We start from the raw sequence: 22,794 nt of genomic DNA on the forward strand, positions 1-22,794 counted from the left end.
TATGAAGAATAAGGGTATTTCTTGGGTCAGGTAGACCTAGGTTGAATCCGGCTCTGCCTCTGATTGTTTGTGCAGCTTGGGATAAGGGTCTGATCGCTCTGAGCTTCATTTTCCTCATTTATAAAATAGAGATCATGGTACTTAACTCAGAGGGCTGTTTTTTTAACAATACAAGTCAAGCTCCGAGCCTTGGTTCACAGTGGTTGCTCATGTGGAATATCTGTTTCCTTTCCCTTTTGCTACATTTGTGTGTCTTCCACAACATCCTCGTTAAGAGGCCCCTCCGCCTGAATCTTCCTTGTTTCAAGGCTAACTATCCTGTATCCTTCCTCTGGTGTCCTCTCCTGACATAGTCTCCAGTCTAACCCTGGTTACTGTCTTCAGGCCACGGACCACTTGTCTGTGTCTTGCTTAGAGCATCCCACAGACCTGAGTTACATTACCAGCTCTGCAGCTTACTAGACATGTGACCATGAGCAAACCATTTCTCCTCCCTAAGCTCCACTTCCCTGCTCCATAAAATGGGGACCCAAGGGTTGTTGTGAACGCAAACTGAATAATGGATGCAAAGGGCCCAGGAGAGGCTTAGCACATAGAAGTTACTCTGTATGTGTTTGAACCTTCTGTTAGTAGAAACTCACTGCCCTTCTGACCACATGCTCTTTTATCCACTTCTGACCCATCCTGAATTTATACAGATAGCTTCCTGGATTCAAAGGTCAGTCTCTACATTTATTGGTCTTATATTTAATGATGATGATGATAAAAGCTACTGTGCATTGAGCACCTACTATGCAATGTATATTTTCCTACCTAATCTTTCTAATGAGCCTGTGGAGTAGATGCCATTCACATTTTATGGATTAGGGTAATGAGACTTTTTGAAGGTCAGCCAGAAAATAATGCAGCGGGTTTCTCTAACCTCCAGTGTCCCCATTTTTACTTTAATCTACTGTGCTTTAGGCTTTGCACTTTGGGATCTAGATGTGGATTTGAATTCTTTGGGGCTCAATAGCCTTCTAGACTTGGGCTAAACTCAATTTTCTTATTTGTAAAATGAGGAGCTAACAAAACTTTATGATTGATTGACTCAAGTGATATCTGTAAAATATTTTGCACCACATGTCATACATAGTGAGTGCTTTAAGAGAAAAGATTATCATCAGCAGCAGCAATTAAGTGGGTTTTCTTTTGAGCTGATCAGCTCCCCGTTTAGGTGATATTCAAACACAGGTTGGATGACCATGGCGGGGAGCATTGTAGGAAACTACCTGTATTATTGTGTTATATGTTAGGGTCAAAGCCCTTTTAGTCCCCTGTGATCCTGAGTTTCTGTGATTCAAATTAAAGCAGATGATGCGTGTGGCAGGAGTTAAGGGGAATTTGGCGTTCCTGTGAGTTGTGAGGCTTAGGGAAGACTTCCAGGAGATGGGAGTTCTCTGATCTTGAAAAGTTGGTCTCCCTTTGACATGTTAAGAAAAGTAGGCAGGACAGCACATAGGTGTAGGGAATGCATGCAGCTTGATACAAGGAAAGGGACAGGCAGATTTAACTGTGGCAGGGGGTTTATGGAACATCAGTCAGAGCCTTATTTCCCGTTACTTCTCAGGTACACTCTGAGAATCGGGAGAAAGAGGTGGGGAGGAAGGTACACGGAGGTTTGAGGAAGCCCCCTTCCTTTAGAGGCAATGTGATGCAATGGAGGAAAGAAACATTGAGTTTGGAGGTCAGTAGGTCTTGGTTCCTATTCCATCTCTGCCCCTTGCTAGTTCTGGGCTGTTGGGCAAGTCAGTTAAACTCTGAGTTTCCATTTCCACCAGTGTCAAATAACAGTCTCATTGACAGTAGACATGGGAAATAAAAGGGTTTCTGGTGGTAAAAGCCACCACCACAGACCTAGTAAATATGAAATGCACAATAAACAGCATTCCTCTCCTCCTGCTTTCACAAACCTTGAACCAAAGTTCAGTGACATCTTCTAAGAGAATGGAACAGTGACTTTTTTGGCAAGCTCTGAGAAAAAGCAGCTAGAAATGTGTCTTTCAAGAAGATGGGAGATGATTGGCCCTGATCTTTTTGGTAGCCATGGAAACCTGTGGCTGCTTTGTGCTCTGTCCGTTTGCACCCACTGCTTGGTCCCTACTCTTCCTTGCCACTCCCCTTTGCATCAGTGATGTGGGCTGAAGACGGTGGATGCAGCGAAACAGCCTACAGTCTAAGAGGGTGAACCCAGGGATCAAACACAGGTAGCTTAACTTTTTTTTTTCTTTTGGAAGTCAGTACCAGCTGATGATCACCTGTGAATCTGAAACTCAAGTGTTACCTTTTCTTCCTCCTTCTTTCCCATTTATTTCTGAGCCTTTCTAGAACTTTAGCTCTTTTGAATCATCTCCACGGTTTCTCATTCACACACTGCAATTTCACCTAGGGAGTATAGCATCTTTTTCTTTCCCCTAATGCATTCCATCAGCCTGTTAAATTCCAGTTGAATAGTATTTAACTTTCTACACTGGCCTCTTGTACCTGCCTCTTTTCCTTTCTTGCACATATTTTCCTGTGACTCTGAAGTCCATTTTCCTTAAAAATTATTTTCTAGCTTTGTTGACATATGATTGATGTACATCACAGTATAAGTTTAAGGTGTGCAATAAAATGATTTGACTTACATATTTTATAAAATGATTACTGCAACAAGTTTACTTAGCATCCATCATCTCAGATACAATAAAAAGAAAAAGCAAAAAAGAAGGAAAAAAATGTGTTTTCCTTGTGATAAGCACTTTTAGGATTTACCCTCTTAACACTTTCATATATATTATACCTCAGGGTTAACTGCATGTCATCATGTTGATGTCATCATCCCTAGTACTTATTTATCTTATAACTGGAAGTGTGTACCTGTTGTTCACCAGTCTTCCAATTCTCCTTCTTCCCACCCACCAGCCACGGTAACCACAAATCTGATCTATTTTTCCATAGTTTTTTGGTTTTTTTTTTTTAGATTTCATAGATAAGTGAGATCATACAGTATTTATTTTTCTCTGGCTGACTTATTTCACTTAGCATTATGCCCTCAGGGTCCATCCATGTTTTTGCACATGGCAGGATTTCCTCATTTTTTTTTATGGCTAAATAATATTCTGGGGGGTGTGTGTGTGTGTGTCTATCTCATAATTTCTTTAGCTGTGGATGGACAGTTAGGTTGTTTCCATGTCTTGGCTATTGTAAACAATGCTACTGTGAACATGGGGGTGCAGGTATCTTTTCATGTTAGTGTAAAACTATACCTAGGAACCAGAAGGGTACAGAACTTGCAGTCAGGCAAGACTGACTATGAAACTGTCCTCCATCACTTGCCAGTGGTTAAGCCTTGGTTTTCCCACTTTGAGATAGAGACAGTAATCTCCGCCTTGCAAGACTGTTGAAAAGTGTAAGTAGGCAAATGTAAGTAAGATCTTTAACCCAGTGTCTGGCATAGCAGCCACAGTTAATTACTGGGAACTGCTCATATTCCTAACAGTCACCTTTGTATGAACTATTAAAGCAGCTCATTATTTTCCCTACTTTGTTCCACAGAACAATGGTTCTGCAGTATAGCAATACTTTGGGGAAACACTGGGTTAAATTCTGCGAAAGAGAATTTAATGTAGACCTTTTCAGAGAGTTTAATATCAGATATATACTCTCGCACCTTAAGAGTTGATTATAGAATAGAGCATATCCCAGAAATTTTTGAAAATTGATGTCTTTTTTCTTTTAAGATACATTTTTTGTTTTGTGGGCAATACCGCACTGGCTCTATGGGGCATTTGGATACACTGGTGTGGTCAGTGGTTCTGGAGGTAGGGCTCACAGATTCTAATCCTGCCTTCACATTTCACCAGTGAGACCTGGGTCAAGTGTCACGGAAAGAGCAGTAGGCTGCAGGTCAGGAGATGTGGCTCTCAGGCCCCGTTATTCCCTTGGTGCCTAGATGGGAGTTCCCCATTAGGTCTCTTGTTCCTCATTTGTATCCTGGAGATAATAGCAACACCCACTGCATTGGATTTTGGTGAAAAGTGAATGAAATATTTGTGAATAATTTGTAAACTAACAAGAATTGAAAAAATATGGCGTGCCATCCTCATCACCAGCACCCTTGTCACCACACCACTGTCGTCATCTCGAAGTTACCCTCACACTTCCAGGAGCAGGTGTCCGCAACCGCCACAGAGAGATCCAAGGAGCGAGCTGTGTGTAGCCCCATTCAGTGTCTGCTGGCAGTGCCTTTCTGGGGTGATCCAAGCCTGCACTACAGACACACTCCTCGTCCACGGGGCAGAGCCAGCCCAGGGGGCTCCCCAGGGGCCTCATGAATAGTGACTGGCCCCAGGCAGCTCAACTGAACTATTTTCTGGGGCTCAGAGAGGAAAAGAAACAGCCATCTAGCTTGCCCCTCCCACCATCTGCCCTCCTTGTAAGCCTCTCTCTGGTGATGCAGAGGTCCCCTTGAAGACCTGTGGTCAATATGAGGGAGGACAGTGAAGCCACCATGCATCCACCCATAGTCACCATAGGTCCGCAGGGCAAGCTGAGGTCTGTCAGCAGATTGACACTTAGGGTTGGTTCTTCTTGGCTCAGGCCACATCTAGCATACTGATGGAGAAGTTGTGGAGCATAATGGTTAAGAACTTGGGTTCCGAAGTCAGTTTTTTTTTTAAATTTCAGCCCTATTACCTTTGAGCTGCATGGCCTTTAGCAAGCAGTGGCCTCAGTTTCCTCTTGTGTCAAATGTGGGGGAGAGTAGACAGCATCTCATGAGGTTTCTCTGAAGATAAGTGAGATATTACGTGAAAAATGTTTAATTATATTTTCTGGTACAAAAGTGTTTTTTATAAATGTTTGTGATGATGATGATGATGATATTCTTTGCTAGGAAAGCCACAGTAGAAAAAGCAAATCTATGCAAAGTATAATAAAGAGGCTCAAAATACGACTTCAGAGAAATAAAGTAAAACTAGCAATATTTGGTTTGGAGGAAAGAAAGCTCAAGGCAACTGCATTGCCACCTTGAACTAACTAAATAGCCTGGAGGAGGAGGTCTTGGGTACATCCTGTTTGACTTGGACAGCAGAAGTTGGCTCACAGAGTGAGATTCTAGGACTGTTTAGTACAACTGTCTGAATATAGAATTGCTGCTTCACAGGGGGTGAGTTTGCTGTCTCTGGAAGTATGCAAAGGCTGGATGAGCACTTGCACAGATCTTATAAAGGAAAATCCTAGGGAAGATGGGAGATTTTAAAGGATACTATGGATTTGAGAGCGTCAGGTTCAAAGTGCCAGAGAACACAAGAAACTAGTTCATGGCAGAAATAGAGGGGCAGGGGGTGAGGAGAGACTTGGCCCCTGATGAGCGACAGGGAAAAGGATGCCCCAAAAAGAATGCCCCATATTGACACATCACACTGAAGAAGTGTGTGCAGAATGTAGACACGAGGCAGGCTGAGGAAAGGCGGCTGCCTTCCCCAGAGTTCTGAGAAAGCCCCAATTTCAACTATTCTTTCCTTCTGCCTCCAGCGTGACACTTGCACTTGTCAGAGGATGTGTCCCAATTTTAGTTTCCAGAAATACACAGAGAAGCACAGAGGCACTGGAGCTCAGGTGTGGCAGGAATCCCATGAGGTCTTCAGTGAGGTTAATGGGGCACCCCACCAATCTGTGGTGGTCACCCTCATATGCAGGAGGCTGGGTGGCCTCTCAAGGGCTTTTTGTATGATTTCTGGCTGGCCGGGGACCAATCTTTGCTAAAGAAAGTGAATGAATACATTTGACTAGAAAAGTACCAATAGCAATATTCCAATACTGACACCTTTTGGTAGAATGAGGAATAACATTTAAACATTTATTCATTCACTCATTCGTTCAATAGATGTTTATTGAGCACCTAATATATCCAGACATGCTTATAGACACTGGAGCTAATAGGAGGGCATAAAAAATGAAGTCTGACACGTAGTAGATACACATTAAATAATTACCTATTGAATAAATTAATTCCCAGATAAGGACATCGAGACTTAGAGAAGTAAGGTGACTTGTCCATGGGGGCCAGCAGCTAAGGTTAAAAGCCAGAATTCCAGCTTCAACCGGAGTATCACCGGCCTCTTGATATCCATGTAGATGCCAAGTGTTGGGCAGTGGGGTTTTAAGGAATTGAGATGAAAGGAATGACACCAAGAGCGTATATGGATCCCTAAGTATGTGTGCTTGGTGTTGTAACTGTGACCTCTTATTTAATCCACACAGTTCGCCTACCAGTTAGGGATTATCATTGTCATTTTATAGATTAGAATACCGAAGCTCTGAGAGTGTAGGTGACTTGCCAAAAGTTAGAAGCTACTAACAGGAGGAGTTTAGACTTAAATCTCTATGTCCAGAACCTAAAGCGAACCTTTCCTTTGTTCTAAGTGGCATTTCTACCTTTTGGTCTCCTTTACCCTAAAGTCTGGGTTCCTAGAATCTCTGTCCCTCACCCCAATTCCATATGCCATTTAAGGAAAGAAATGAGTTCTCAGCTTAGGACCAAGCCTCTCCTGCCCCGTGATATCAGGAGGAAGGAATCAGCGGGAGCACAGCAGCTTTTAAGTTTTCCACGCACAGGGGTCTGATGGGGTTAGATCTGTTTTCTTCATTGTAAAATGTGATTGATTCAATTCCAGATTTAACTTAAATTTGATTTTCCTCTCTCAACCTGGCATTTCCAAACTGAGAATTAATCAAACCCCAAATTATAGGCAGCATGTGGATCAACAATGCCGAGTTATTTCCAGTCGAATTTCTCAAGCAATGAATTTTATGCCATTCTCTGCTGCCATGAGAGGAGTTGAGGGGTAAGAGGGAGGGGGAAATGAAGGGGAAATTAGATTATTAACTTTCTCCAGTTCCAGCAATCAATACAACCTGGTGAAATTCTATTCCCACAGCACAGCTCGCCCCCTTGCAAGTGATGGGGAGGGAACTGTAAACTGGGATGTCAACCAGGGATAACCATGACCCTAGCCATCCAACGATGCTCCTGTTACGATATGGAGCTATGATTTATTGTTTTGTTTTGTTTTTACCAATTATGTGCATCATCTTATTTTGTCCTCAAATCAGCCCTGAAAGACCATTGTTCCCATTTGTTCAGATGGAGACATTGTGTCTTCTCAGGGTTAGGTCAATGGGCAAGTGTCACATGAGATTTTGTGGTGAGGCAGGATTTAAACAAAGGCATACCTGTCTCCAAAGGCCATGCTCCTTCAGCAACTACATGATGCCATCCTGGGACACTTATTCTGTGGTGAAGTGGGAGGTAGTATGATATGGGGGAGAGGATGGAAAGAACTGGTTCTAATCCTGACTCTGCTACCTATGGATTAAGTGACCTTAGAAAAGTCGTTTTATCGCTCAGCCCGTCTGTTGCTGTGCAAAACAGAGATAGTAGGAACAGTTTGCTGTAAAAATTAAATGAGATAATTTCCCTCCACTAAAATGTAAGCTTCAAAGACTTTGGCTGTTTTGTTAACTGTCCTTTCCCCTGTGCCTAGAACAGTGTGAGGGAAAAATTGATGTTCAATAAAAATATGTTGGACGGATGGCAGGAGGGATGGTTGGATATAAGTATTAGGCATAGTTCCTGGATCGTAGTAAGCACACAACAAATGGAGGTTCTCTTCCCCGTCTTTACTTACTGTGATGCAGTGCAGAGCCTGGGTGAGGAGGGGTTGGGTATTATGGGATAGATAGTTTCTACCTTGCCGCTGTCTACAGCCCCTCCTCAGAGCTAACTGCTGATGATCAGTTCCCTAGGCCAGGAACTCTTAAAAAGTCACCTCTGTTTGAGTCCCACTGTGAAGTTTCTGCCAGGCCTAGTTGCCATGGAAACCCCCAAGCCCTAGTGGCTGCTCCACGGGCATCTGGCCTGAGTGCAGACTTGACCTGCGTGCTTTCTTCTCCCTGGACTTCAGAGACAGCTGTGGTGTTTCAGGCATTCTCTGAGTAAATGGCTACCTCAGGGTGCTATTAATTTGCATTCTCTCTTCCATTCCCTTTACTTCTTAAAACTCTCCCTGCACTCTCCACTCTGTGTGTCTTTAGCTTCTGTAAAGAATAATTCAGTCCCTAGTATGTTCTGATAATGGGTTGGACAAAGAGATAAATAAATCCTGGTTTCTGCCATCAGCTAGGAGATAAATACCAATGTCTGGCTTGGAAAGATCATTTACCAAGGGCCTATCGCCAGAAACTGTGCTGGTCATTTGACATTTTCTGTCTCATTTAGGTCTTACAACACTCTTGAAGGAAATGTCATTTTATTCCTATTCTCCAGATAAGAAAACAAAGGGCCAACAAGCTAATGTGACTTTACTCCCCACCGTATTGACTCTTAAAGACCTTGGATTACCGTGAAGATTTAAATATAGGGGATGCAATTAGCCCAGCATGAGCCCAGGGAGCTAGTACAAGCAATCCTACTCCTACCCGTCAACCCTCTTCCCCCAACTAGAAATCAGCCTCATGGAGCCTGGGTGGTACGTCTGGTAGTTGTTTAATTAGTGAAAGGAATGCCTTGGTCACATCTGTTTCTGCTGCTGCATGGGCCAGTCTGAGAGATGCCTTCTTGGACACTCACAGGGCACTACTGTCCTTCCAGGGAGTCCACTCCCCAATGCCAGGCGCCTCTAACCACCTTTCACATCTCACGCTCTGGACCTGGTTCACCTTCCCAAGAGTTTGTTCCTGCTGGACTCATGTTTACATGTTCTTTCTCTTGAAATCAGCCTCCTTAGAGTCGAGACTGGAAACTCAGTGCTGCTGCTGTTAGCTGGGAACGGGGGTCGGGGGGTGGGGTGGGATGTTAAATATCTAGATATCTAGGCTAGGAGTCATATGTTGACTTCTTTTCTTTTTTCTTTTTTTTTTTTTTTTTGCGGTACGCGGGCCTCTCACTGTTGTGACCTCTCCCGTTGCGGAGCACAGGCTCCGGACGCACAGGCTCAGCGGCCATGGCTCACGGGCCCAGCGGCTCCGCGGCATGTGGGATCTTCCCGGACCAGGGCACAAACCCGTGTCCCCTGCATCGGCAGGAGGACTCTCAACCACTGCGCCACCAGGGAAGCCCCATATGTTGACTTCTTAAAGAAAGACCTATGCGAGGCAACAACGCTTAGTCCATACCCTTTCTGGTAGAAAACATCGACGTTAGCTTGCTTCTGCTGTTCAGTTATGAAACTGTTGATATTATCAGAGTTTGAAACAGCTTCTTGTGGCTCCCAGATGAGAGAGAAAATGTGTTCCTTTTTTTATGTGGTCCTTTTAAGTTAAGAGATTTTCTGTCCCCTGATACCACAACCATCTTTTTATCTTAACTGCTCTTCTAGTTAACTAATATTTACCAACTATAGCAACCACAAGTATATGAATCGTCCCTACCATAGGCTATGCCTTATTCTAAGACTGGCAATAAAGACAAAGCCCCTATTCTTTTATTTAGTTATGTATGTATGTATTTATTTATTTAACATCTTTTTGGGTTTTTTTACATCTTTATGTAAAAAGATGTATACGCCCATGCCACTCTCTCACTTCGTCCCAGCTTACCCTTGCCCCTCCCCATGACCTCAAGTCCATTCTCTATGTCTGCATCTTTATCCCTGTCGTGCCCCTAGGTTCTTCAGAACCTTTTGTTTTTCTCTGTTTTTAGATTCCATATATATGTGTTGGCATATGGTATTTGTTTTTCTCTTACGTCACTCTGTATGGCAGTCTCTAGGTCCATCCACCTCACTACAAAAAACTCAGTATCGTTTCTTTTTATGGCTGAGTAATATTCCATTGTATATATGTGCCACATCTTCTTTATCCATTCCTCCAATGATGGATGCTTAGGTTGCTTCCATGTCCTGGCTATTGTAAATAGACCTGCAATGAACACTGTGGTACATGACTCTTTCGGAATTATGGTTTTCTCAGGGTATATGCCCAGTAGTGGGATTGCTGGGTCGTATGGTAGTTCTATTTTTAGTTTTTTAAGGAACCTCCATACTGTTCTCCATAGTGGCTGTATCAATTTACATTCTCACCAACAGTGCAAGAGGGTTCCCTTTTCTCCACACCCTGTCCAGTATTTATTGTTTGTAGATTTTTGATGACGGCCAATCTGACCGGTGTGAGGTGATACCTCACTGTAGTTTTGATTTGCATTTCTCTAGTGATTAGTGATGTTGAGCATTCTTTCATGTGTTTGTTGGCAATCTGTGTATCTTCTTTGGAGAAATATCTGTTTAGGTCTCCTGCCCATTTTTGGATTAGGTTGTTTGCTTTTTTCATATTGAGCTGCATGAACTGCTTGTAAATTTTGGAGATTAATCCTTTGTCAGTTGCTTCATTTGCAAATATTTTCTCCCATTCTGGAGGTTGTCTTTTCATCTTGTTTATGTTTTCCTTTGCTGTGCAAAAGCGTTTAAGTTTCATTAGGTCCCATTTGTTTATTTTTATTTCCATTTCTCAGAAAGGATCTTGCTGTGATTTATGTCCTAGAGTGTTCTGCCTATGTTTTCCTCTAAGAGTTTTATAATGTCTGGCCTTACATTTAGGTCTTTAATTCATTTTGAGTTTATTTTTGTGTATGGTGTGATGGAGTGTTCTAATCTCATTCTTTTACATGTAGCTGTCCAGTTTTCCAAGCACCACTTATTGAAGAGGCTGTCTTTTCTCCACTGTATATTCTTGCCTCCTTTGTCAAAGATAAGGTGACCATATATGCGTGGGTTAATCTCTGGGCTTTCTATCCTGTTCCGTTGATCTATATTTCTGTTTTTGTGCCAGTACCATGCTGTCTTGATTGCTGTAGCTTTCTAATATAGTCTGAAGTCAGGGAGCCTGATTCTTCCAGCTCCGTTTTTCTTTCTCAAGATTGCTTTGGCTATTCGGAGTCTTTTGTGTTTCCATACGAATTGTGAGATTTTTGTTCTACTTCCGTGAAAAATGCCATTGGTAGTTTGATAGGGATTGCACTGAATCTGTAGATTGCTTTGGATAGTATAGTCCTTTCACAATGTTGATTCTGCCAATCCAAGAATATGGTATATCTCTCCATCTGTTTGTGTCATCTTTAATTTCTTTCATCAATGTCTTATAATTTTTTGCATACAGGTCTTGTGTCTCCATAGGTAGATTTATTCCTAGGTATTTTATTCTTTTTGTTGCAGTGGTAAATGGAATTGTTTCCTAAATTTCTCTTTCAGATTTTTCATCATTAGTGTATAGGAATGCCAGAGATTTCTGTGCATTAATTCTGTATCCTGCTACTTTACCAAATTCATTGATTATCTCTAGTAGTTTTCTGGTAGCATCTTTAGGATTCTCTATGTATAGTATCATGTCATCTGCAAACAGTGACAGCTTTACTTCTTCTTTTCCGATTTGGATTCCTTTTACTTCTTTTTCTTCTCTGACTGCTATGGCTAAAACTTCCAAAACTATATAGAATAATAGTGGTGAGAGTGGGCAACCTTCTCTTGTTACTGATTGTAGTGGAAATGGTTTCAGTTTTTCACCATTGAGAACGATGTTGGCTGTTGGTTTGTCATATATGGCCTTTATTATGTTGAGGTAGTTTCTCTCTCCGCCTATTTTGTAGAGGGTTTTTATCATAAATGGGTGTTGAATTTTGTCAAAAGCTTTTTCTGCACCTACTGATATTATCATAGGGTTTTTATCCTTCAGTTTGTTAATATGGTGTATCACATTGATTGCTTTGCCTATATTGAAGAATCCTTGCATTCCTGGGATAAACCCTACTTGATCATGGTGTATGATCCTTTTCATGTGCTGTTGGATTCTGTTTGCTAGTATTTTGTTGAGGATTTTTGCATCTATGTTTATCAGTGATACTAGCCTGTAGTTTTCTTTTTTTGTGACATCTTTGTCTGGTTTTGGTATCAGGGTGATGGTGGCCTCGTAGAATGTGTTTGGGAGTGTTCCTCCCTCTGTTATATTTGGAGGAGTTTCAGAAGGATAGGTGTTAGCTCTTCTCTTAATGTTTGATTGGATTTACCCGTGAAGCCGTCTGGTCCTGGGCTTTTGTGTGTTGGAAGATTTTTAATCACAGTTTTAATTTCATTTCTTGTGATTGGTCTGTTTATATTTTCTATTTCTTCCTGGTTCAGTCTTAGAAGGTTGTGCTTGTCTAAGAATGTGTCCATTTCTTCCAGGTTGTCCATTTTATTGGCATATAGTTGCTTGTAGTAATGTCTCATGATCCTTTGTATTTCTGCAGTGTCAGTTGTTACTTCTCCATTTTCATTTCTAATTCTATTGAGTTGACTCTTCTCCCTTTTTTTCTTGATGATTCTGGCTAATGGTTTATCAATTTTGTTTATCTTCTCAAAGAACCAGCTTTTAGTTTTATTGATCTTTGCTATAGTTTCCTTCATTTCTTTTTCATTTATTTCTGATCTGATCTTTAGGATTTCTTTCCTTCTGCGAAGTTTGGGGTTCTTTTGTTCTTCTTTCTCTAATTGCTTTAGGTGTAACGTTAGGTTGTTTATTTGAGATGTTTCTTGTTTCTTGAGGTAGAATTGTATTGCTATAAACTTCCCTCTTAGAACTGCTTTTGCTGCATCCCATAGGTTTTGGGTTTTGGTGTTTTCATTGTCATTTGTCTCTAGGTATTTTTTGATTTCCTCTTTGATTTCTTCAGTGATCTCTTGGTTATTTAGTAGTGTATTGTTTAGCCTCTGTGTGTTTGTAATTTTTACAGATTTTTTTCCTGTAATTGATACCTAGTCTCATACCGTTGTGGTCAGAAAGCATACTTGATACAATTTCAACTTTCTTAAATTTACGAAGGCTTGATTTGTGACCCAAGATATGATCTATCCTGGAGAATGTTCCTTGAGCACTTGAGAAAAATGTGTATTCTGTTTTTTTTGGTTGGAATGTCCTATATGTATCAATTAAATCCATCTTGTTTAATGTATCATTTAAAGTGTGTGTTTACTGTTTATTTTCGTTTTGGATGATCTGTCCATTGGTGAAAGTGGGGTGTTAAAGTCCCCTACTGTTATTGTGTACTGCCGATTTCCCCTTGTATGGCTGTTAGCATTTGCCTTATGTATTGAGGTGCTCCTATGTTGGGTGCATAAATATTTACAGTTGTTATATCTTCTTCTTGGATTGATCCCTTCATCATTATGTAGTGTCCTCCTTGTCTCTTGTAACACTGTCTCTTGTATTTTAAAGTCTATTTTGTCTGATATGAGTATTGCTACTCCAGCTTTCTTTTGATTTCCATTTGCATGGAATTTCTTTTTCCATCCCCTCACTTTCAGTCTGTATGTGTCCCTAGGTCTGAAGTGGGTCTCTTGCAGACAGCATATATATGCGTCTTGTTTTTGTATCCATTCAGCAAGCCTGTGTCTTTTGGTTGGAGCATTTAATCCATTCACGTTTAAGGTAATTATTTATATGTATGTTCCTATGACCATTTTCTTAATCGTTTTGGGTTTGTTTTTATAGGTCCTTTTCTTCTCTTGTGTTTCCCACTTAGAGAAATTCCTTTAGCATTTGTTGTAGAGCTGGTTTGGTGGTGTGAATTCTCTTAGCTTTTGATTGTCTGTAAAGGTTTTAATTTCTCTGTCAAATCTGAATGAGATCCTTGTTGGATAGAGTGATCTTGGTTGTAGGTTCTTCCCTTTCATCACTTTATGTATATCATGCCACTCCCTTCTGGCTTGTAGAGTTTCTGCTGAGAAATCAGCTGTTAACCTTATGGGAGTTCCCTTGTATGTTATTTGTCGTTTTTCTGTTGCTGCTTTCAATAATTTTTCTTTGTCTTTCATTTTTGCCAGTTTGATTACTATGTGTCTTGGCGTGTTTCTCCTTGGGTTTATCCTGTATGGGACTCTCTGTGCTTCCTGGACTTGGGTGGCTATTTCCTTTCCCATGTTAAGGGAGTTTTCACCGATAATAACTTCAAATATTTTCTCTGGTCCTTTCTCTCTCTCTTCTCCTTCTGGGACACCTATAATGTGAATGTTGTTGCATTTAATGTTGTCCCAGAGGTCTCTTAGGCTGTCTTCATTTCTTTTCATTCTTTTTTGTTTATTCTCTTGTGCAGCAGTGAATTCCACCCTTCTGTCTTCCAGGTCACTTATTCGTTCTTCTGCCTCCGTTATTCTGTTGTTGATTCCTACCAGAGAACTTTTAATTTCATTTATTGTCTTGTTTATCATTGTTTGTTTGCTCTTTAGTTCTTCTAGGTCCTTGTTAAACATTTCTTGTAGTTTCTCCATTCTAGTTCCAAGATTTTGTATCATCCTTGCTATCATTACTCTGAATTCTTTTTCAGGTAGACTGCCTATTTCCTCTTCATTTGTTAGATCTGGTAGGTTTTTATCTTGCTCCTTCATCTGCTGTGTGTTTTTCTGTTTTCTCATTTTTCTTAACTTTCTGTGCCTGGGGTCTCCTTTTTGAAACCTGCAGGTTCGTAGTTCCCGTTGTTTTTGGTTTCTGCCCCCAGTGGCTAAGGTTGGTTCAGTGGGTTGTGTAGGCTTCCTGGTGGAGGGGAGTAATGCCTGTGTTCTGGTGGATGAGGCTGGATCTTGTCTTTCTGGTGGGCAGGTCCACGTCTGGTGGTGTATTTTGGGGTGTCTGTGGCCTTATTATGATTTTAGGCAGCCTCTCTGCTAATGGGTGGGGTTGTGTTCTTGTCTTGCTAGTTGTTTGGCATAGGGTGTCCAGCACTGGAGCTTGCTGGTCGTTGAGTGGAGCTGGGTCTTAGCGTTGAGATGGAGCTCTCTGGGAAAACTTTCGCCGTTTGATGTTACGTGGGGCTGGGAGGTCTCTGGTTGACCAGTGTCCTCAATTCGGCTCTCCCACCTCAGAAACTCAGGCCTGACACCCGGCTGGAGCACCAAGACCGTGTCAGCCACACGGCCAGACAAAGTTCAACCAAAGTTGTGATGCTTATTTCCCTTGTAGGAGTCCACATGATATTAAGAGGCACCGTGGGGGGAGTATATTAATAGCTACCATGTCTTGGGTCTTACGATTACCCTTCTTCCCTTAACAACATCACCTCCTGGCAGGTCCTGAGGAGACCAGGCTCCTGTGAGAGAGAACTGGACCCCACAGTTCCCCAAAGCTGAAGCCCCAGTGGGTCCTGAGGAGACCCAACTTCCGTTAGTGTGGACTCGACCCCCGCTTGTCCTGAAGCCCGGGCCGTCAGCATGGACTCAGCCCTGCGTGTTCCAGTAGCCAAAGACCCAGCAGGTCCTGAGGAGACGGGCCTCCTGGCAGCTGTCCACAAAGCCCCTATTCTTAAATTAAGCAATTTAAGGTTCTGAGCAATGAACCTGGCAGGAGAGACATAAAGATGGTAAAGATGGGATCCCTTCCCTCAAGCAGCTCACTGATTATTAAGAAAAATAGGTATCCGTACAAAAATCTGAAAGTGGGCTGTCAGGGGCTCCTGTTCCTTTAGGGTCCATTTATCTGGAAGTGTTGGTTGTCTATGGTTGGCATGATTTTTGACAGTTGCGTGCCTGTGTCTGGTTGCTAATGTACTTATTATCACTTCTGGAAGATATGATGCATTTACTGAGATGCTACCACATTGCAGACACTGTGGTAGGCATTGCGATACAGTGGTGAGCCGAAGACGCAGTGCCTGCCCTGAAGGAATTTACCATCAAGTTACTAGATTCTAGTGTTTGAATAAGATATTTTAGGAAGCATAACAAATGTAGGCAGTCTTTCTCCCTAGAGGGAGAGGGATTTACACTTATGATTAATCTCAGTGAGTGACGGGAAACAAGGAAACAAGTGGATTTCTATGCAAAAGAAATAGCTCCTATGCTAATATTAACATGATGAAGAGCGCTCACTTTGGCATCACTGCAGTGATGCAGCCCTGCCAGCTCGTGGGCTGGGTAGGAGAGAGCAGCAAGGAGGTATGAATGTAGGGACGCACTGTGAAGGCCTCAGATGCCAGGCTAATCAGTGTGGACCACATCCTGTGGCCAGTTGCTCTATAACAGCTCAGGGGGTTCCACCATGGAGTCAGATGGGAAGATGTGCCTACACCTCCCTCATCTCACAAGCAAACAGACAATAGAAGAGATCAGGGGTAAGAGGTGAAAATGCTAAGGACATAGAGTACACGGGACTGCATGCTGTTTAGTTGCTATAAAGGAGGAAGACAGAAGACTGAAAGTTGACATCTAGGTTTCTGGCCAGTTTAAATGGCAGTGCTTTCAATACTTAGGGGAGCCCAGGAGAAGGAGGAAGAAGAGGCTTTAAGGAGATGGTAATGCATCCAGTTTTGAACATGTTGTTTTGTCATACTCATGGGATATTCAGAGAGAGATGTCCGGGAGGTTTGGGCGTAAAGGTTTGCTCCAAATAAGAGCGGAGTGGATAATAGAAATTTGGGAAGCATTGTTCTAGACGTGTTAATCAAAGCCTTGACATTAGATGTGAATAGTAAAGCCAAATAATGAGACTCGTTGGGGGCTCAGGATATAGTCCTTAGAATTTCTTTGCTGGCCCAGCACTCTCCTTGCCAGGCAGATCCAATCTACTCATTGTACTGTGACCGTGAAATTGTCTTTAATTTTCCCAGGCAAAACTCCCCTTGTGCCCTCTCTACTAGCTCTTAGCACAACTTGCCTTGGATTCTAATTAGCTGTGGATAAGTCCGCCTTTGCCCCCTAGCCTGTAAGCTCCTGCAGAGCAAGAACTATTCTTATTCTGCTCTATGTGTGTCTCACCTAGGAGGTCATCAGTAGATGCTTGGGAAATTAACTTGAACTGATCGGCCTCAAAGTCCGTGCAACCCTTCTAGATGGCAGACATTGTATATACACTATGCCACACACATGATCATCACAACCACCTGTGAGCTGTCTGTTATTATCCTCATCGTGCACATAAGAAAACCGAGGTTCAGAAATTGAAACAGGTCACACAGCCAATGAGGGCTGAAGGCCACATTTGAACCCAGATGGTCAAACTCCAAAGCCCATGCTCCTTTCCCTAGGCCCTATGAATTCAACAACACAGTATCTTCTCGGTTGTTTCTAAAGTGAGTAGAAAGTTTAGTAGCATCTAAATATTATCAAACATGACCAACCTAATTGAGAGGGGAAGAGTAAAAATTGCCACAATTTTGAGGAAGTTTTTTTCTTTTCGTCTATACCAAAAGGGATAAATAAGCCCATTTTGCAGAGAGTTAAGCAAAGACCCAACAGGGGACCACTGAGCTGTCGCTACAAGCACAGAGGTTGGAAAATGTGGTTTCTTTTTCTAGCTTCTCATTTGGAAAACAACAGAATTCCCAAATTCCATGCTATTCCTGTTTCCTCACCTCATGGACTTATGTATCTTTGTGTGTGTTTATGTTACTAGGTTTGCTGAAAAGCCCAGTGAACAAGACGGCCCTGATGCTGATCGCTGTGAGCTCCTGCATCCTGGCCATGGTGTGTGGCAGTCAGATGTCCTGTCCACTCACTGTGAAGGTGACTCTGCATGTGCCCGAGCACTTCATTGCAGACGGTAAGAGCTGAGCGTCGGAGATGCCCCACATCTACTCGGCACCTTGCACCCCTGTGTGCTCCAATGTTCCCCATGCGTGGCCCAACCTCAGAATTATATTACTAAAAAAGAGAGAGAGCATCCAAAGACCTTAAGAGGTCCTTATCTCTGAAAATCCTGGATTATTTGAATGGAACTAAAGACTGCTTTTATTCCATGGGCAAGGGTAAGGTTTGTTAATAAAGAAAGAATTCCAATGTGCGTGCAGAAAGATTGAGCTACTTCAGAGAACCTACTGTTTTCTTATCATGCGTGTGCATCCTATGCCTAACTAAAAATACCTCCCCGCCCCTCCAAATAGTCTTTCCTATTTAAAAAATATGACAAAGAAGACTGTATGAGCTTTGTTGGAACTTCCTAAGTGTCCTGGATTATACTCATATCTCTTTCGCTGTAAATGTCCTTTACAAGCATGTTATATCCTACCATTTACTCCTCACCCAATTAGTTTGAATTAATGAGACACTGTAGTTGCTATACTCATTCGCAAAGCATGGTCCAAGAAGCTGATTAAGGTGCTTGATATCTATTGCTAAAGTGCCCTCCAGAAAATTGTTCCAGCTTATATACTCCAGCAGAACGTGATGTGTTTCCCCAAATGCTTGGCATTATTATTTATTTTTACAATTTACATATATTATAACTTTTCCTTTACATACATTACAAATGACAGAAATGTATCCATTTTGGGGAAGAATTTTTTTTTTTATTGACGTGTAGTTGATTTACAATGTTGTGTTAATTTCTGCTGTGCAGCAAAGTGATTCGGTTATACATATATATACATTTTTGTATTCTTTTCCATTACGGTTTATCTTAGGATATTGAATATAGTTTCCTGTGATATACGGTAGGACCTGGTTGTTTATCCATTCTATGTATAATAGCTTACAACTGCTAACCCCAACCTCCCATTCCATCCCTCCCCTCCTCCCCCCTCCCCCTTGGCAACCACCAGTCTGTTCTCTATGTCCATGAGTCTGTTTATGTTTTGTAGATAGGTTCATTTGTGCCATATTTCAGATTCCACATATAAGTGATAACATATGATGTTTGTCTTTCTCTTTCTGACTTCATTTAGTGTGATCATCTCTAGTTGCATCCATGTTGCTACAAATAGCATTATTTCCTTCTTTTTTGTGGCTGGGTAGTATTCCGTTGTATATATGTACCACATCTTCTTTTTTATTATTAGTTTTTATTGGAGTACAGTTGATTTACAAAGCTGTGTTAGTTTCAGGTGTACAACAAAGTGAATACATATATACATTATATATATATATATACACACACATGCTCATTCTTTTTTCAGATTCTTTTCACATATAGGTTATTACAGAATATTGAGTAGAATTCCCTGTGTTATACAGTAAGTCCTTATTAGTATTATTATTTTTAAATGTATTGAAAGTTATCGTAAATATAATAAAGAAGAAATATTAAGTATGCAGCTTAATGAATTTTTACATGAGTTCACCCAGATCAAACATAAAACATTTCCAACACCTTCAGCTTCCTTATGCCCCCTCCCAGTGAATCCCATCCCAGGGATAACCACCCTTCTAGCACCATATTAGTACCATTATTATTTTTTAAAATCTTTTTTCCCATTGGATATGTATCAGGTGTTTTTGAGATCCTTTATGTATGTCAGCCATATTTTAATGCAACTTGATTTTATCTCTAATTTTTTAAGATACAATGTTCACAACTTAGCACCAATCCCTTCAGTATGTTCTGTGCAGAGTGGAACTTTCACCTCCTTTCTCTCCTAGACTTATACTAAAGCATCCTGTGTTTACTCCTACTTCACCATAGTGAACTAGCCCCTACTTTAAATTTTTTTTCAATTATATTTTTATTGAGGTATAGTTGATGTGCCATATTATATAAGTTTCAGGTATACAACATATTTTGCACAATTTTTAAAGACTATATTCCATTTATAGTTATTGTAAAATACTGGCTGTATTTCCTGTGTCGTACTATATATCCTTGTAGCTTATTTATCTTATATGTAGTAGTTTGTACCTCTTAATCCCCTACCCCAGTCTTGTCCCTCCCACCTTCCCTTTCCCCTCTGGTAAGCACAAGTTTGTTCTCTATATCTGTGAGTCTATTTCTCTTCTGTTATAATCACTAGCTAACTTTATATTTTAATTTTTATTTCCATTTTTCAATTGAACTGTAAGTAAGTTTAGTATTTCTCATCTTATATGCACTCAGTTGATTTTTTGACCAAAGCAGAAGACTTTTGGTTCATCCCTATCAAATCGTATGTGCACATAAGACAGGAAAATATGGGAATATGAAATGGCAGAAGCATAGCAGAAGTAGAAGGGACAAAATTTACTGCAGCAGCTAGGCACGTAGGCTCATGGAGCTTGGGACTGGAAAAATTGCCAGGACCTGGGTGTGGCTGGAACATGGGATGGGAGAGTAAGAGTGATGAAAACCAATAGGGCAAAGTTTGACCATTGTTGGAGGCATGTGCACTTACTTTTTATCACCACCAGTCACTATTCATTAATTGTAGAATGTTAGGTCTTAGAGACATCCACATTTTGAACATTTATTTTCACGCATGTAGAAATGGAGCTCCTAAGAGGCTAAGTAACTTGGTCAGGGTCATGATTAATGGCTGAGATCAGAGACTATAGAATAATACAAACAAAATTCAAATACTTGCCCTATTACCTGCCACTTCCGTAGCCAAGTGAATTATTTACCTCTCTGAGTCTCAATCTCGGCATCTATAAAATGGGGATGATAATAATACCTATCTCATAGGATTATTGTGAAGCCTACAATTCCGTGTTTATCAGATTTTTAGATAGCAAGTAGGTGGGAAATAGGATTACCCAAGAAAACTGTAAAACTACTGTGGTGGCTTCAAAGGATAGACAAAAATGTGGTAAATTAAAAGGTGCCCTTTCCCGGTAATTCGTATTCTGATCTCTGTCATAAACTTAAAGCTTTATAGCTACATGTAGACTTGTCTGCTTCTGCCTCTAGACTGGAATGTCTGTGAGGCAAGAATATCCCTGGTGACAAACACGCCGCATGGCCTGTGATGGATGCTCAATAAGTATGTGTTGAATGAATGAACAGGGCCTAAATTAAAGCAGAATTATGAAAAGTTCTGTGGGATTCTTCTACCAGATGTGTAAGCAGAAAGGGGAGACCGAGTGAAGGAAAACTAAGGCAGAGGATGCACAGAAGTCAAAAAAATTGGAAATAACCATGGAATATACAAGATTAGAGACACAATTTAGGGGGATCTTCAGGAATCCGGAAAGCAACCAACACCTGAAGTCAGGTGGACAGCTGTCTAATAGTTCTAGGCAAGTAGACCTTCCACAGCACAATCCCAGTGCCTCTTGTGGGTGGATAATCTCTGTGCATTGCTCATTCCATTCTCCCAACAGAAAATGGAGACCCACTTTCTAGGAGTAGAGCCCAAGTATTAATATTCTCAATAAGAACTTGAGGTGATCCCTTAACAGAAGTTTGAGAGCTGCATCAGTATCTCTTTACGTGTTACTTTCCTTTCATCTAACAGATTAACAACTCCTTGCGATCTCTTGGAGCCCTGGTAGGGGCTTTGGTTTCTTCCATCTTACACTTGATCAATGCTGTATTAATGGAGCTGCCTTATGGCAATTCCAGTGATTGCCTATAGCACTGAATACCATGTGAATGGTCCAATATGAGTTTTATAACAAGGCAGCTCTCATCACATGGATTTGGGCTTCACCCAAATTGCCCTACAGGTAGCATTATTGATGAATGGTTATTGGTTAACATTAAAAGCGCATATGAGTGGAGATGTTAGTTTCTTCATCCCTCGAGGCTCCCATTGTATAATATGTCAGGACATATTCGCCAAATATCCTGGCCCTATAGTAAGCCAGTAGAAGAGACAACATTTAAAGGAATAAGCTGTCTAGATTAAATGGGTGAAATGGTTCCACTCCAGTGTAGATAGATAACACTATACCTAGAGTTCTCTGTTCCATTTTGTTCTGGTAGTTGTGCTTTAAGAAGCACAGAAGGTCAGTGATATATTGGAAGGCATCCAAAATAAAGGAATTGCAGCCAAGGGATTGGAAAAACATTGTCAATACCTAAAAACCCCTTAAGGAAAGGGTGGAGGAAAATCATTCTATAAGAAGAGTTGAAGGAACTTAGACAAAAAGTGAGCTTAGAATTATTGAGCATATCTGTTATGAATATGGCAGTGTTCAAAACACTTTACATGGAGTTACTAATATAATGCTCATATCAGAACTCTGAGGCAGGATTTAGCATCCTCTTTTTGCATAAATGGAAGGTAGTTTTTGGAGATGTTAAGTGATTTGGCCAGATTAACACACAGAAGTGAAGCAAGGTATGAAAACCCAAGACTACCTGAACCTCTCATCCAAGTTTTTTCCATGTCCCATGCTTCCACAAAATTGACGATGATAGTTATCATTTGTCTTGAAAAGGGAGCAGGCTTGTTCTGGAAGTCCCCAGGAAGCAAAATTAGAGCCATATGGGTGAGGAGGGTGGTCAGAGATGGGAGAAGATTGAGTCTTAATCTGAAAATGTCTTCCCTTTCTAAGCTTTAGTCTCATGTATAAGGTGGGGGATTATAGCAGTACGTATCTCCTAGAGCTGTTGTGAAGAATAAATGAAATAATGCTCATAAGGCTTTCAGCTCATTACTGAGACCTAGTAATGGCTCAATAAATCATATACATGTTAGTAGTTGTGATAATACTTTTTCAGTATTGGAAGGGGGTCCTTGCAAGGTAATGAGTTCCCCATCATAGGGAATTTCCTGAAAATAGATGACCACATTTATTTTTATGAAGCCATAGAAGAAAAGTGAAGGAATGTGTTTGGCTAGGGTACAAAATATTTTGCATCAGAGCCATTTTATCAGACTATACATTTTTAAAACACTTAAATTTTTAGGACCTTTAGGGTATGTTTGTTTATTCTTTACTTCCTCATCCGTGAGTATCACCCATTCTTTGCCTAGGCTCAGAAATGGAGTGAGACCCAGGAATGAGTTATGGCCAGTGATGTCTCTTGACTAAATACACCCTGCTACCCAAGCACAGACGGTGTTCTTTATGTTGATATGCTCATTGCATAAACATCTATGCCAAAATATCTGGTTGTTAA

General features: G+C 41.1%; 1 protein-coding gene across 7 annotated transcripts in view; it reads left to right on the plus strand.

Moving 5' to 3' along the window:
- The window catches only part of ASTN2 (astrotactin 2), a 925,730-nt gene that overhangs the window by 373,021 nt on the left and 529,915 nt on the right, over nt 1–22,794 (plus strand). For all 7 annotated transcript variants that reach the window (XM_060154506.1, XM_060154516.1, XM_060154507.1 and 4 more), the window contains one exon: nt 17,434–17,580. In XM_060154506.1, the coding sequence (XP_060010489.1) occupies nt 17,434–17,580 (147 nt within the window). The remainder of the gene's footprint in view (nt 1–17,433; nt 17,581–22,794) is intronic.

Source organism: Lagenorhynchus albirostris, chromosome 7 (genome assembly GCF_949774975.1).
Source record: "Lagenorhynchus albirostris chromosome 7, mLagAlb1.1, whole genome shotgun sequence".
In the NCBI taxonomy this organism is placed as follows: Eukaryota; Metazoa; Chordata; class Mammalia; order Artiodactyla; family Delphinidae; genus Lagenorhynchus; species Lagenorhynchus albirostris.